General features: G+C 42.3%; 2 protein-coding genes across 3 annotated transcripts in view; one reads left to right on the forward strand and one right to left on the reverse strand.

Annotated features, from left to right (window-relative positions):
* The window catches only part of LOC138948312 (outer dynein arm-docking complex subunit 3-like), a 20,309-nt gene extending 15,691 nt beyond the window's left edge, over positions 1-4,618 (reverse strand). Inside the window, exons 1-2 of the mRNA XM_070319823.1 lie at positions 4,459-4,618; positions 1,523-1,644 (exon numbers count right to left, since the gene is read on the reverse strand). Coding sequence (XP_070175924.1) covers positions 1,523-1,644; positions 4,459-4,537 — 201 coding nt within the window. The 5' untranslated portion in view covers positions 4,538-4,618. The remainder of the gene's footprint in view (positions 1-1,522; positions 1,645-4,458) is intronic.
* Positions 4,619-4,894: 276 nt separating this feature from the next.
* LOC138948315 (cilia- and flagella-associated protein 77-like) overlaps positions 4,895-14,341 on the forward strand; it is a 41,939-nt gene continuing 32,492 nt past the window's right edge. Inside the window, exons 1-3 of one of the 2 annotated variants that reach the window (XM_070319825.1) lie at positions 4,896-5,123; positions 6,989-7,088; positions 13,622-13,856. In XM_070319825.1, coding sequence (XP_070175926.1) covers positions 5,022-5,123; positions 6,989-7,088; positions 13,622-13,856 — 437 coding nt within the window. In that variant the 5' untranslated portion in view covers positions 4,896-5,021. Of the gene's footprint in view, positions 5,124-6,988; positions 7,089-13,621; positions 13,857-14,341 lie in introns of both variants that reach the window. The other variant, XM_070319826.1, reaches the window with a different exon arrangement.

A 14,341-nucleotide genomic window follows, 5' to 3' on the forward strand; every position in this document is an offset into this window, starting at 1 on the left:
AGAGAGAGAGAGAGAGAGAGAGAGAGAGAGAGAGAGAGAGTGAGAGAGAGAGAGAGAGAGACAGAGAGAGAGAGAGAGAGAGAGAGAGAGAGAGAGAGAGAGAGACATCAGTATTGACCTTGAGCGAGAGAGACAGAGACAGAGAGAGAGAGACAAATAGAGACAGAGAGAGATACAGAGACAGAGAGAGCTAGAGAGCAAAACACACATCAGTATTAACCTTGAGCGAGCGAGAGAAAGAGATACAGAGAGAGAGCACACACACTCTCACACGCATGCAACACACACACACACACACACAGAAGGAGAGACATGATAAAAATAACTGTATCAAAAAGAACAATCTAAAAAATAATTGTATCAATAACAACTGCTTAGTCTGGTTGCTCCAAAGGAAGCCAATTAAATCATGAGAAAGAGATGGGGGGGGGGGGGGGGGGGTGACAGCTAGAGCGATAAACAGAGACAAAAGAAGGGAAAGCAGACGGATAAGATAGAAGAAGTCTTCATGTCTGTCTGGAAGCTGGTTTACTCCATGCTTGTAGTCCTCTGCATCCGTATCAGTTTCAGCATTTGTGTGGAACAGCCATGCTTGTCTTCACCCGTTATCAATCAATCAATGAGGCTTATATCGCGCATATTCCGTGGGTACAGTTCTAGGCGCTCTGCAGTGATGCCGTGTGAGATGAAATTTTATACGGCCAGTAATTGCAGCCATTTCGGCGCATATTTACCTTTCACGGCCTATTATTCCAAGTTACACGGGTATAGGTAGACAATTATTAACTGTGCCTAAGCAATTTTGCCAGGAAAGACCCTTTTGTCAATCGTGGGATCTTTAACGTGCACACCCAATGTAGTGTACACGGGGGGGGAGTTCGGACACTGAAGAGAGTCTGCACACAAAGTTGACTCTGAAATACATTTCCGCCGAACCTGGGATCGAACTCACGCTGACAGCGGCCAACTGAATACAAATCCAGCGCGCTACCAACTGAGCTATATCCCCGCCGTTATCTGTGACTGTGTTTTGTGAGATGTACAGAATGCTGTTTGTTGTGTCCATGACCCTATTATTCCGATCCATGTTTTATACATACTATTTAGTATACTGCACCCTGGGAGTCTTAGCACTTCCGCCCAGCACTCAACCGCCATTCACAACCATGTGCCAAACCTGAATAAATACTGAGCAGAACACACGAGCTGTGTTGATTCCCTGTTACCACTGATAGCGGATGAATGCAAGATATGACACTGTTGTTGTTGTTTTTCTCCAAAAAGCAAAACATAGAAAAATAAATAAATATCTACAGACAAGAAATATGATTGATTGTATTCCTCAGAAATGTTTAGTAATGTTTTTGCTATTATCATTGTTCTTGTTGTCAATTGTTTTTTCCCTAAGTTATTTGTATGCTCTTATATATGCTTGAGTTTTGTTTGTTTTAGAATGACATTGTACAGTTCCAGGAGCCAATTAATGGGACTCACACTATAGAAAAATTATTATTATTATTACCTGCAGCCGGTCGCTGAGGCGTTTGCGCAGTTCCCATGTTTCTTTGCGCAGTCCGGTGATGGTGTCACGGTTCTTCTTGATGGCATACTGAGACGACTCGTAGTACGCCTTCCTGTCGCCCTCTGCACAAGGAAGGAGAAGCAAGTGTCACGCATAGTGTTTGTAATACTGGGACCCCTCCCTTTTAAGACCCCTCAGTAAGACTCCCCCCCCCCCCCCCTTTTAAGACCCGGTTTTCTCAGATTTTCTATTCATGGGGTCGGCCCGCTATTGCGCGGGCCGGTATTGCGCGGGGCCGGTATTGCGCGGGGCCGCTATTGCGCGAATCTTTAGGGTTAGGTTTAGGGTTAGGGTTAGGTTTAGATTCGCGCAATAGCGGCCCCGCGCAATAGCGGCCCCGCGCAATAGCGGCCCAGCCCCCTATTCATAACCTCTGTACATTTACACCAATTTTTTTTAAGACTCCCTCCTTTTTAAGACCTGCTTTTCTCAGATTTGTTATGGTCTTAAAAGGGGGGTTCCACGGTAGTGGTGGGACTGGAACATCTTCCACATTCCTGGGCTGAACCTCCCACCCGCACTTTTGCATGAGAGGGATTTTACAATGATGACTGTTTTCACCAAGCCATATGCCATTTTGGGGGATGCATGCTGGGTGTTTTCATGTTTCTATTCATAACCCAGCGAACTCTGACATGGGTTACAGGATCTGTTCCATGTGCACTTGGTTTTTTGCTTGCAGGTAGGGGGATAATGCATTAGGAGGCCTGCACATTAGTTCAGAAAACTCTCCACCCTTAACCCACCAGACGTGTTTGGGATTCGAACACTCAACCTTCAGCATGGGAGACCAGCGTTATATCCACTGGGATATTGCGCCCGTCAACTCGAAGATATTTTCACAAGGCTTCCCGCTGCTTTTTATTTGTCCCATCTCATTTTGTTTTAGGTCAGTCCTATATAACATGCTCAATACTCATACCTTTTTCAATCATCATACTTGTATTGTGACTCAATTATAATATAGATCTATGTCACACGCTTTCCTTCTTTGCCACTACTAAAGCAAACGTGTGCAAGATTGTATGTTACACGCTTTAGGAGCATGGCAAGCACAGATTCAAACTCAAAATCGTCCCTCCAAAAGCCAAAAAATGCACACACGACTTTTATTTCTCCTGCTGTTATCGTTTCTTCTCTTTACAAATTCTTCAACGCTCAAAATACTGAAAACGGCATCCCAGACGACAGTACTGTTTCCATGGGCGAATTTAGCTGCCCTTGGAAAGTGGCTCGCTCAGAAGGCCTGTTAGTCTGAAACTATAAGGACAGAGTTCTGAACATAGATGACAAAGATTCTGGAATGAACAAACATTTCGCGGATGCAGACACAGAAAGACGTCATGAAGAATGCAATGCTTCAAAAGATACAGACTGTGACGATGACTGTGACGTCATTCACATATATACCAAGACGTCATTCACAGCTGTTCGGTCACTTCCGTCAAAAAGTAGATCTCTCCACAATGGCTGCTCTTGTGTTCAGGTTTGTCAAGCTTGAGTACACAAAACGTGTTTGTTCTCTCCTCTGTTGAAGCTGTGAGACATAAATGCTATTCCGACTTGGTCGTGTGACAGAGTTTTCTTCCACACTCGATTAGCTGATGTCTAACTCAGCCTGACGGCTTCGTTAGACAATCAACGTAATCTCGTGTGGAAGAAAACGTCTGTCACACGACCAAGTCGGAATAGCAGGTATTGTCCAGCAGATTCTTGAAGCAGATCATAGCTGGTGCATGTTTTACACCATCCATCAGTGCATGTGTTCCAAAGGGTGCAACGCTGTTAGAAAAAGCATGTGTTACGATGTTTCTTTTATTAGATTCAATACAAATCTTATCAGTGCTGGGTGTGTTTTTGTTGTTGTTGTTGTTGCATCAGATGTACACCTATTAAAAAATGCTTTGACTTCCACATATGGGTAAGCAATAAACTGTTTCCGTTTGTTTATGCTCTCAATTTAAGCACAATTGCCTTTTGAGCCATGACAAAACACATGCAGAGAAAATTGAGATCACAAAGTTTGGTATGTGTGTGGTCTCCCGTCTTCTCTCCAACCACCATCCCCCCCCCCCCCCCCTATCTCCATGGACCCCAATCAACACCCCCCCCCCCCCCCCCCCCCCCCCCTATCCCTTGCAAAAAGTCTGGTCAGGACAAACACTGGCGCATGTGAATAGAACTAAATGCACACTTACTTAAGTGTGTCAGTAAACATCTGCAATAATCAGGGTTTCATTTACTAGTGCGCCCTGCGCCATAGGCGCATTAAATCTGAAAATGTCCTATCACAATTTCCGTCAGTGCGTCAAAGGGAGCATTGAGATTACGTACCACTGCGCTACCAAATGTACACATTACATCGGATTACACACACACACACACACACACACACACACACACACACACACACACATATACAGAGATAACACGATATAGCGGCTAATTCTCAGATGGAACCATCAATATATTGCACCATTTTGCATCTTTGGTCAAAACGCGTACAGGCCTCTTTGTCGCGTCTTGCCTTCGACTATGTCCCATCAAAATTTGGTTGAGGGGGACATGTCCCATTGCCTTTTTCTCCCAGGTTAAACCCTGAATAATTATAATATAATAATTTAATATAAACTGCAGAAGGCTAATTATAGCAGAAGTTGTGGTACTGACTGTTCGCCGAGCCACCGCGGACTACAAGATATCCCGTTGCTTCTCATGTTCTTAACACATCAAACACGTACGATCGCCACTACTGGACACTTTTAACCCAACTTTCTTCAACACACCGAGTACAGAATGACGAAGGGGGCACCTGTTCGCATCAACACCAAATAACACGCTCAAACACAACGACAACAAACGAATGCTACATTTACCGATGAGATTGATCTTTGATTTCAGTTCCTCGATTTGCTCCGAAATTGGCCGCTGGGCCAATCCTTTTGTTCTCGGCATCTTGACGCCCAAAGTTCGACCGATGCTGCAGTGCTTCGGATGCCTAGTTTCAAGATGGAGGGATTGTTGTCGCGTTCGCAGTTCCCATGGAGTCACGCATGCGCGAGCACTTGCACACAACGAAGGGAATTAACTACTTTGTCGTCTGCTGGATACTTTACGGTTTTTATGCCACTAATAGCGCGTTTCCTGTTAAATTAACTTTAATCATAATTTAGAAAATATATTCATTGATATAAATCATGAGTCATATTAAAATATTTTACCGAGAAAGCATTACAAATATTATCAGAAACATCGTCAGACTCCATCAACATCAAGAGTACCGTCCCTTGACTAATTCGCGCATGGCAGGAAGCGATCTCCTAGGCTACCAGAGAAGCCATATTCGCTGCAGTGGAAATCGGCTGAGCGAGTCAACGGCGGCCTTTTGAGACTGCCTGTCTTTTTAATCTGTACTTGAGACAAGATCAAAAGTGACAAGATGGCCACGGCATCTGTTCCGCTGGGGCCGTTCACATACACGGCGCCCGGGGACTTGGGATTACAGAGAGACACGATGCTCATTAATGAACTTCTGTTGAGGGTGAGCCGAACTGAAAGTTGAAACAAAAGCGTGTGTTGTGTGCGTGATAGTTTGACTTCTCTCCCGCAACTCGGCTGTAGCCAAGCAACGGTCCATCACTGGGATGAGGCCGCGAATTGTCTGTGTATTGATTTCAAGAGGTAGCCTAGCTGTTTACATCTAAGAGGAGGGAGTCATTTGGACCATGATTTTTTTTTCTGTGTTGAATAATTATAGTGTAACATGATTTGACATTGGGGTGCCATTTAAAATTAATACAGAAAGTGTGAAAAACCTACTGCAAGAATATTCGTTTGGATGTGAGAATATAAACCACACACATTTGTCAGTTTTAGGAAGTGTTTGTCACTACTGGGGAATATTCTATTTTCTTTTCTTACATGTATTTTATATCGATCTTATTTTATTTTGTCCTAATGTGCAGCTTTACCATACTTATTTTTAAGTGTAAAGCACACAATATGCTTGTTAATGTTATCTTTATCTACCTTATACAGCTGGTTTCTGTGTGTGTCTGAGTGTGTGTTTGTCTGTGCATATATATATGACGAAAGGCTTGATCTAAACGCTTGCACCAATGAGACGTGAATTGCAGAGTATGTATGTTGCCATTCGAGATGATTGTGCCATGGAATACTTTTAAATAGGCACACTTAAAAGGAATCATTACAAACAGCCGAAAACAGTATAGCTATCATCTGAGCTGTCAAAGACCCCAGCTGGCCATCTGGGCTGGCCAAACTTGACTAGCGTCTCCTTTACTGTGTCGTCTATTTGCTTACGTCACCATCTTTAACTGTGTCATATGCTGTTTGTATGGATGAACACTTATGTATTGTTGTGTATCTGTGTTTCAGCTGCTTCTCTTCCTTTTTCTGTCTGTCTGTCTGAGTGTCTCTTTCTCTTGTGTGCCAAAGAGTGAGTGTTTGTGTGTGTGTGTGTGTGTGCGTGTGTGTGTGTGTGTGTGTGTGTGTGTGTGTGTGTGTGTGTGTGTGTGAGTGTGTGTGTGTGTGTGTGTGCGTGTGTGTGTGTGAGTGTGTGTGTGTGTGTGTGTGTGTGTGTGTGTGTTTGTGTGTGTGTGTGTGTGTGTGTTTGTGTGTGTGTGTGTGTGTTTGTGTGTGTGTGTGTGTGCATGCGTACGGGCGTGTGTTTTATCAAACATATGTTATGAGAAGAAGACAAATAATCAATTATCAAGGATGGTTCCAGAAAATTTCTGTAAAGGTTTTTAAAAAACCCATTGTACATTGCTGTATGGAAAATTGGAACCAAGTGTCAACAAAGATACACACACTCTTTCAAGTTTGATTCACCTAGTTGAACTTTTATACACATACACAAACACAAGATAACAAGGAAAATGTACTCACTAAACACAAACCCTGGTGAGTACACTGGTGAGTACACTGGTGAGTACACTGCTGAGTACACTGGTGAGTACACTGGTGAGTACACTGGTGAGTACACTGGTGAGTACACTGCTGAGTACACTGCTGAGTACACTGCTGAGTACACTGCTGAGTACACTGCTGAGTACACTGCTGAGTACACTGCTGAGTACACTGCTGAGTACACTGCTGAGTACACTGCTGAGTACACTGCTGAGTACACTGCTGAGTACACTGCTGAGTACACTGCTGAGTACACTGCTGAGTACACTGCTGAGTACACTGGTGAGTACACTGGTGAGTACACTGGTGAGTACACTGCTGAGTACACTGCTGAGTACACTGGTGAGTACACTTTCATTGTTATCTTGTTCTCGTTCTTCTCACCTGCTGTCTCTTGTTCCTATTCTGAACAATCTTATACACATACATTGAAAAGATTCATAATCACCGTCAAATGTCATGTTCACGATTCAGGACAAATGTGGTCAGCCCAAAACCCGAGGATTTTACCTGCCAGGAAAAGCTTTCACATACGGACGTCCCAACGATAAGAGAGACTACACAGCCGCTGATGGTTAGTGTCCATATTTGTTCCATTCCCATGTATGTGTTCCATTCCCATGTATGTGTAACATTCCTGTGTGTTTTTATCATTCCCTTGTATGTGTACCATTCCTGTGTGTTTGTTCCATTCCCATGTATGTGTAACAGAGTGCACAAAGCACAACAATCACCTTTGGAGGCAAAGCCTAGACAAACAGGGTTGAGAATGTTAGAGCTAAATGAATAGCCTTATAAAAACTGTTATGGGCAGGCGAAGGTTCCAAAAAACATACAAGGAGATGATGATAAAATCCTTTATTTAACGTCACTCTGTAAAAACATTGGCGACATTTGTCTTTGATTAAAAACACACACAGGTGCGCACACAAAATATCTTCAGCATGTTCATTTTCACAGGTGCTACATGTGTGCATGTTCATGAGAACACCATCAATTTAAATTGGATGTGGTCTGCTTCAAATGACTCAGGTATTTGCAGTGCGCTCGATCACTCTGACCTGCAGTTTAACTGATCACACATGAGGAGACGCATTATGTTTCTTTTTTAAGAAAATACTGCTGCATGCTTTTCAATATTTAGAGCAATATGAGCAGTTAAGTCTTCTTTCTACTGTTCATATGCATTCGTGGGCTGAAACTCCCATGTACATTCATGTTGTGTGTTGGTTTTTACATTTAGTCAAGTTTTGACTAAATGTTTTAACATAGAGGGGGGAATCGAGACGAGGGTCGTGGTGTACGTATGTGTGTGTGTGTGTGTGTGTGTGTCTCTGTGTGTGTGTAGAGAGATTCAGACTAAACTACTGGGCCGATCTTTATGAAATTTGACATGAGAGTTCCTGGGTATGATATCCCCGGACGTTTTTTTCATTTTTTCGATAAATACCTTTGATGACGTCATATCCGGCTTTTTGTAAAAGTTGAGGCGGCACTGTCACACCCTCATTTTTCAATTAAATTGATTGAAATTTTGGCAAAGCAATCTTCGACAAAGGCCGGGGTTTGGTATTGCATTTCAGCTTGGTGGCTTAAAAACTAATGAGTGAGTTTGGTCATTAAAAATCAGAAACTTGTAATTAAAATTACTTTTTTATTAAACGATCCAAAAACAATTTCATCTTATTCTTCGTCATTTTCTGATTCCAAAAACATATACATATGTTATATTTGGATTAAAAACAATCTCTGAAAATTAAAAATATAAAAATTATGATCAAAATTAAATTTCCGAAATCGATTTAAAAACTATTTCATCTTATTCCTTGTCGGTTCCTGATTCCAAAAACATATAGATATGATATGTTTGGATTAAAAACACGCTCAGAAAGTTAAAACGAAGAGAGGTACAGTAAAGCGTGCTATGAAGCACAGCGCAACCGCTGCCGCGCCAAACAGGCTCGTCACTTTCACTGCCTTTTGCACTAGCGGCGGACTACGTTCAGTTTCATTCTGTGAGTTCCACAGCTTGACTAAATGTAGTAATTTCGCCTTACGCGACTTGTTTTTGTTGCATGAGTGGGTTTGTATGTCTAATGACCATGCATCCCATTTAAGTAGCTGTGCCATATACTCGTTCTTTTTTACATTTAGTCAAGAGGGGGGAATCGAGACGAGGGTCGTGGTGTATGTGTGTGTGTGTGTGTGTGTGTGTGTGTGTGTGTGTGTGTGTGTGTGTGTGTGTGTGTGTGTGTGTGTGTGTACAGCGATTCAGAGTAAACTACTGGACCGATCTTTATGAAATTTTACATGAGAGTTCCTGGGTATGATATCCCCAGACTTTTTTTGTTTTGTTTTGATAAATGTCTTTGATGACGTCATATCCGGCTTTTCATGAAAGTTGAGGCGGCACTGTCATGCTCTCATTTTTCAACCAAATTGGTTGACATTTTGGTCAAGTAATCTTCGACGAAGCCCGGACTTTGGTATTGCATTTTAGCTTGGAGGCTTAAAATTTAATTAATGAGTTTGCTCATTAAAGTTGTCATTAAAATCGATTTTTTGCAAACAGATTTAAAATTGATTGCTTCGTATTCTTCATCACATTCTGAATCTAAAAATATATACATATGTCATGTTTACTCTTAACATGTGATCACAATTAACGAAAATAGAAAAATTGGTCTTACGATTAAAATGTAAGAAATCAATCCAAAAATGATGTCATCTTATTCGTGATCATTTCCTGATTCCAAAAACATAAAGATATGATAGGTTGTATTCAAAACAAGCTCAGAAAGTTAACAAGAATACAGAAAAGCTCGCTTTCCTGCTTAGCACATTAGACGCTACCGCGCTAATCTGGCGTGTCAATATCACTACGTTTTGCACGTGGAAGGTGAGCGATTTCCTTCACGCGGGGATTGACGAAGTTGTAAGTGTCTTAGTGAATAAATACAGTGCGTTCAGTTTTATTCCGTGAGTTCGACAGCTTGACTAAATGTAGTAATTTCGCCTTACGCGACTTGTTATTCCGTGAGTTCGACAGCTTGACTAAATGTAGTAATTTCGCCTTACGCGACTTGTTTCTTTCTGTCTGTGTTTTTTTGTTGTTGTTGGGGAGGGGTGAGGGGGGGGGGGGGGGGGGGAGGGGGGGGGTGAGGGGGGGGGTGAGGGGGGGGGGGGGTGAGGGGGGGGGGGTTGGTTGAGAACAGTCAAGTCAATCACACTTACTCATTTCTCGGGCCCTCCCGGTTACGAATAGCATTAAATAGCTGAAGAGACAATAAACAGTAATATTTTCCAACCAACCAACTATGGCCCACCCTTCTGCACCAGGCACACTTTGAACCTTGACTCTCTCATGGTGAATCTCCTCTTGAGGCGGGAACACTTACTGCTGGCAACCGGCACGGTTGGCCTAGTGGTAAGGTGTCCGCCCCGTGATCGGGAGGTCGTGGGTTCGAATCCCGGCCGGGTCATACCTAAGACTTTGAAATTGGCAATCTAGTGGCTGCTCATGCACCCCCCGCGGGTTAGGGGGAAGAATTTACCCGATGCTCCCCAGCATGTCGTAAGAGGCAACTAATGGATTCTGTTTCTCTTTTTACCCTTGTAAAGTGTTTCTTTGTATAGAATATATAGTCAATTTTTGTAAAGATTTTAGTCAAGCAGTATGTAAGAAATGTTAAGTCCTTTGTACTGGAAACTTGCATTCTCCCAGTAAGGTAATACATTGTACTACGTTGCAAGCCCCTGGAGCAAATTTTTGATTAGTGCTTTTGTGAACAAGAAACAATTGACAAGTGGCTCTATCCCATCTCCCCCCTTTCACCGTCGCGATATAACCTTCGTGGTTGAAAACGACGTTAAACACCAAATAAAGAAAGAAAGAAAGAAAGTGGCTGCTCCGCCTGGCGTCTGGCATTATGGGGTCAGTGCTAGGACTGGTTGGTCCGGTGTCAGAATAATGTGACTGGGTGAGACATGAAGCCTGTGCTGCGATTTCTGTCTTGTGTGTAACGCACGTTATATATATATGTCAAAGCAGCACGGCCCTGATATGGCCTAAAACAAATATTTAAAAAATAAAAAAATTTAAAAAACTTACTGCTGGGATTAACTGTGGTAGCTGTTTGATTAGGGCAAGAGCTGCACAGAGCCATGTTGTACCTGTAGCCAGGGTGCTGGCACTCTGCCAGTTTGTGCCAGGCTAAAGCTGAAAGAACTGAAAATCCCTGCTTAGCACTGCAGGTGCTCATGCTTGAGAACAACTTGCACACAATGAAGCCTTTGTCTGTAGCTTTAAGCCTATTGTGAGTGTGTAAATCTGTTGTAATTTCATCACAGTGAAGCCTTTGTCTGCAGCTTTAAATTAAGCCTATTGTGAGCGTGTAAATCTGTTGTAATTTCATCACAGTGAAGCCTTTGTCTGTAGCTTTAAGCCTATTGTGAGTGTGTAAATCTGTTGTAATTTCATCACAGTGAAGCCTTTGTCTGCAGCTTTAAGCCTATTGTGAGCGTGTAAATCTGTTGTAATTTCATCACAGTGAAGCCTTTGTCTGTAGCTTTAAGCCTATCGTGAGTGTGTAAATCTGTTGTAATTTCATCACAGTGAAGCTTTTGTCTGCAGCTTTAAGCCGATTGTGGGTGTAAATCTGTTGTAATTTCATCACAGTGAAGCCTTAATTTGTCTGTAGTTTTAAGCCAGTATTGTGAGTGTGTAAATCTGTTGTAATTTCATCACAGTGAAGCCTTTGTCTGTAGCTTTAAGCCTATTGTGAGTGTGTAAATCTGTTGTAATTTCATCACAGTGAAGCCTTTGTCTGCAGGCTTTAAGCCTATTGTGAGTGTGTAAATCTGTTGTAATTTCATCACAGTGAAGCCTTTGTCTGTTGGCTTTAAGCCTAGCTATTGTGAGTGTGTAAATCTGTTGTAATTTCATCACAGTGAAGCCTTAATTTTTGTCTGTTGGCTTTTTAAGCCTATTGTGAGTGTGTAAATTTGTTGTAATTTCATCACAGTGAAGCTTTTGTCTGCAGGCTTTAAGCCTATTGTGAGTGTGTAAATCTGTTGTAATTTCATCACAGTGAAGCCCTGGTCTGCAGGCTTTATTTTAAGCCTATTGTGAGTGTGTAAATCTGTTGTAATTTCATCACAGTGAAGCCTTTGTCTGCAGGCTTTAAGTTTATTGTGAGTGTGTAAATCTGTTGTAATTTCATCACAGTGAAGCCTTTGTCTGCAGGCTTGCGTCCTGTTGTTGTTGTTGTTGTTGTTGTTGTTGTTGTTGTTGTTGTTTCAATATGTTAAGCTATTGTGAGCGTGTAAATCTGTTGTAGTTTCATCACAGTGAAACCTTTGTCTGTAGGCTTTAAGCCTAGTGAGTGTGTAAATGTGTTGTAAATGTATCACAGTGAAGCCTTTGTCTGTAGGCTTTAAGCCTATTGTGAGTGTATATATATACATATGTATATATATTATATATGTAAATCTGATGTCATTTGATCACGTACAGTGCATTGTGATTATCAGCAAACAGGCAGTTGAGTGTTGAACCTACGTACTTCCTGTGGAAATCATCAAATTTTATAGCTTTACAAGCAATTGGCACAAAGGAAACTTCATTGCCTCGCACTATATATGCTGAAGGAAAACCCATCAGTTTGAAGTAGATCGACTAGCTGGCTGCTGGCACGACCTGCTGTAGGGCAAACAAATAAAACAAGGCCAACAAATTTGTTGTGTTAGTTAGTGTTGATTTTGTCCTAGCTGTTGTATTTATTGATTGAATTTTGTTTTTATGACAAAAAATATTTGCACAAGCGCATGCGTCTTTTTATTTGCCAAAAATTGTCCCCGCTGTGTCACTAATGCTACATCAGTAACATGAAGGATAAAATAGGGTTGGTCGGGAAATCGAAAACATTGAATTTTTTTTTCTTGGCCCAAGAGATTGACTTCAATGTACTCATCTGGCACAGTGCTCCACAAAAATAGCCTCATTGTTGTGGATCTTTAGTTGTTTGCTTTGCCTGCATGCTTGGGTGATTTTGTATCAGTGCTGTGTCTCCAGGGCTTTGTGGTTTGCTTGTAACAGTCACACTGCCAGTTGTCCGTATTCAATAGTCTGTCAGTCAGCCAGTTGGAACTCTGTGCTCTGAACTTTGTTATAAAGCGCTTAATGTTTGACAGTCAGACAATGAATGAATGGAAGGAGTAAGGAAAATGTCGTAACTGCTTGGGAAAGCTACTGCTCTAAACTGCCTGAATATTGAAAGTAGTTGGCTATTTTTCATTCTTATTGTTGACAAAACTGGGTCGTTGACAATTGAGAGAGAATGAATAATGTGGTATCTGGGTCTAAGCAGAATAGAGGCTAGTCAACTTGTAAACAAGGCAATATATATTGTTGTTGTTGTTGTTGTTGTTGTTGTTGTTGTTGTTGTTGTTGTAGTAGCTGTTTTTGTTGTTGTTGTAGCTGTTGTTTTAGTTGTTGTTGTTGTAGTAGCTGTTGTTGTTGTAGCTGTTTTTGTTGTTGTTGTAGCTGTTGTTGTAGTTGTTGTTGTTGTTGTTGGGTGTTATGGTCACAACAGGTAACACTAGTACTGCACTCTGTGTATGAACACAAATACATGCAGTCCCACCTGTTGATCATGACCTGGAGCACCAAGGGACTGAACGTGGTCGTTATAGACAGGTGGTCGCTATAGAAAGGTCAATTATATCGGAAGGAAAACTCATTGGGGATTTCTTTGTGCGTGTGTGGCTGTAATGGGCAGCCTAATCTTTTTTAAATTTTTTAAATTTTTTTATAATGTTGCCAAGCACATCATTGTGGACGGTTTAATGCTCAAACTAACATGCATTCATCAACACCCAAAATATCCACTTATGCTTGATCATTCACAACTGATCAACTATGAAGCATGATTCTGAACAGAAACCTAATGGCGTTTAGTAATCAGAAAAAAGTGTACAGGGCAGGTAATCGTTAACAAGAGGCCGTCGCAAGTACAGGTTCTACTGAACTCGTATGTATGGAAAGAAAACGATTTTCTATGTAATTGTGAAACTCTTTCAAATTTATTGTTGCACCGTTTGTCTCAGCTCTGCGAGGGTGGGGAGGGGGGTCCAGCAGCCTGCCTTTCGACAGACCAAAGAAACAACCCGAGCGCGACTTCATGGCACTGAATCGCTCGGCCGTGTCAGCCGGCCTGGTGACGTCCAAGGAGAGCTTTGACTACAGAGCTACGCACGACATCAGGAAGAAACCGCCCACCACCGAGCAGAAGACCGGAACGCGCCGTCTCCCTCCCTCCATGGTCTTTGGGCTCCCTACCAGGTGGGTGATGTTCTGTGTTGGTCACAGTTCATAAAAATAGCACCTCTCTTTTCAGATCAGCTATTATAAGACTCCCTCTACTGCAGAACCTTATTTTGTTTGGACATGACGGGCATTGTGGTGTGGTGGTAAGACGTCGGCCTCTTAATCGGAAGGTCGAGGGTTTGAATCCCGGCCGCGGCTGCCTGGTGGGTTAAGTGTGGAGATTTTTCCGATCTCCCAGGTCAACTTATGTGCAGACCTGCTAGTGACTTATCCCCCTTCGTGTGTACACGCAAGCACAAGACCAAGTGCGCACGTAAAAGATCCTGTAATCCATGTCAGAGTTCGGTGGGTTATAGAAACACGAAAATACCCAGCATGCTTCCTCCGAAAGCGGCGTATGGTTGCCTAAATGGCGGGGTAAAAACGGTCATACACGTAAAATTCCACTCGTGCAAAAACACGAGTGTACGTGGGAGTTTCATCCCACGAACGCAGAAGAA

The sequence above is a fragment of the Littorina saxatilis genome, linkage group LG15 (assembly GCF_037325665.1).
Source record: "Littorina saxatilis isolate snail1 linkage group LG15, US_GU_Lsax_2.0, whole genome shotgun sequence".
NCBI classification, from domain to species: domain Eukaryota; kingdom Metazoa; phylum Mollusca; class Gastropoda; order Littorinimorpha; family Littorinidae; genus Littorina; species Littorina saxatilis.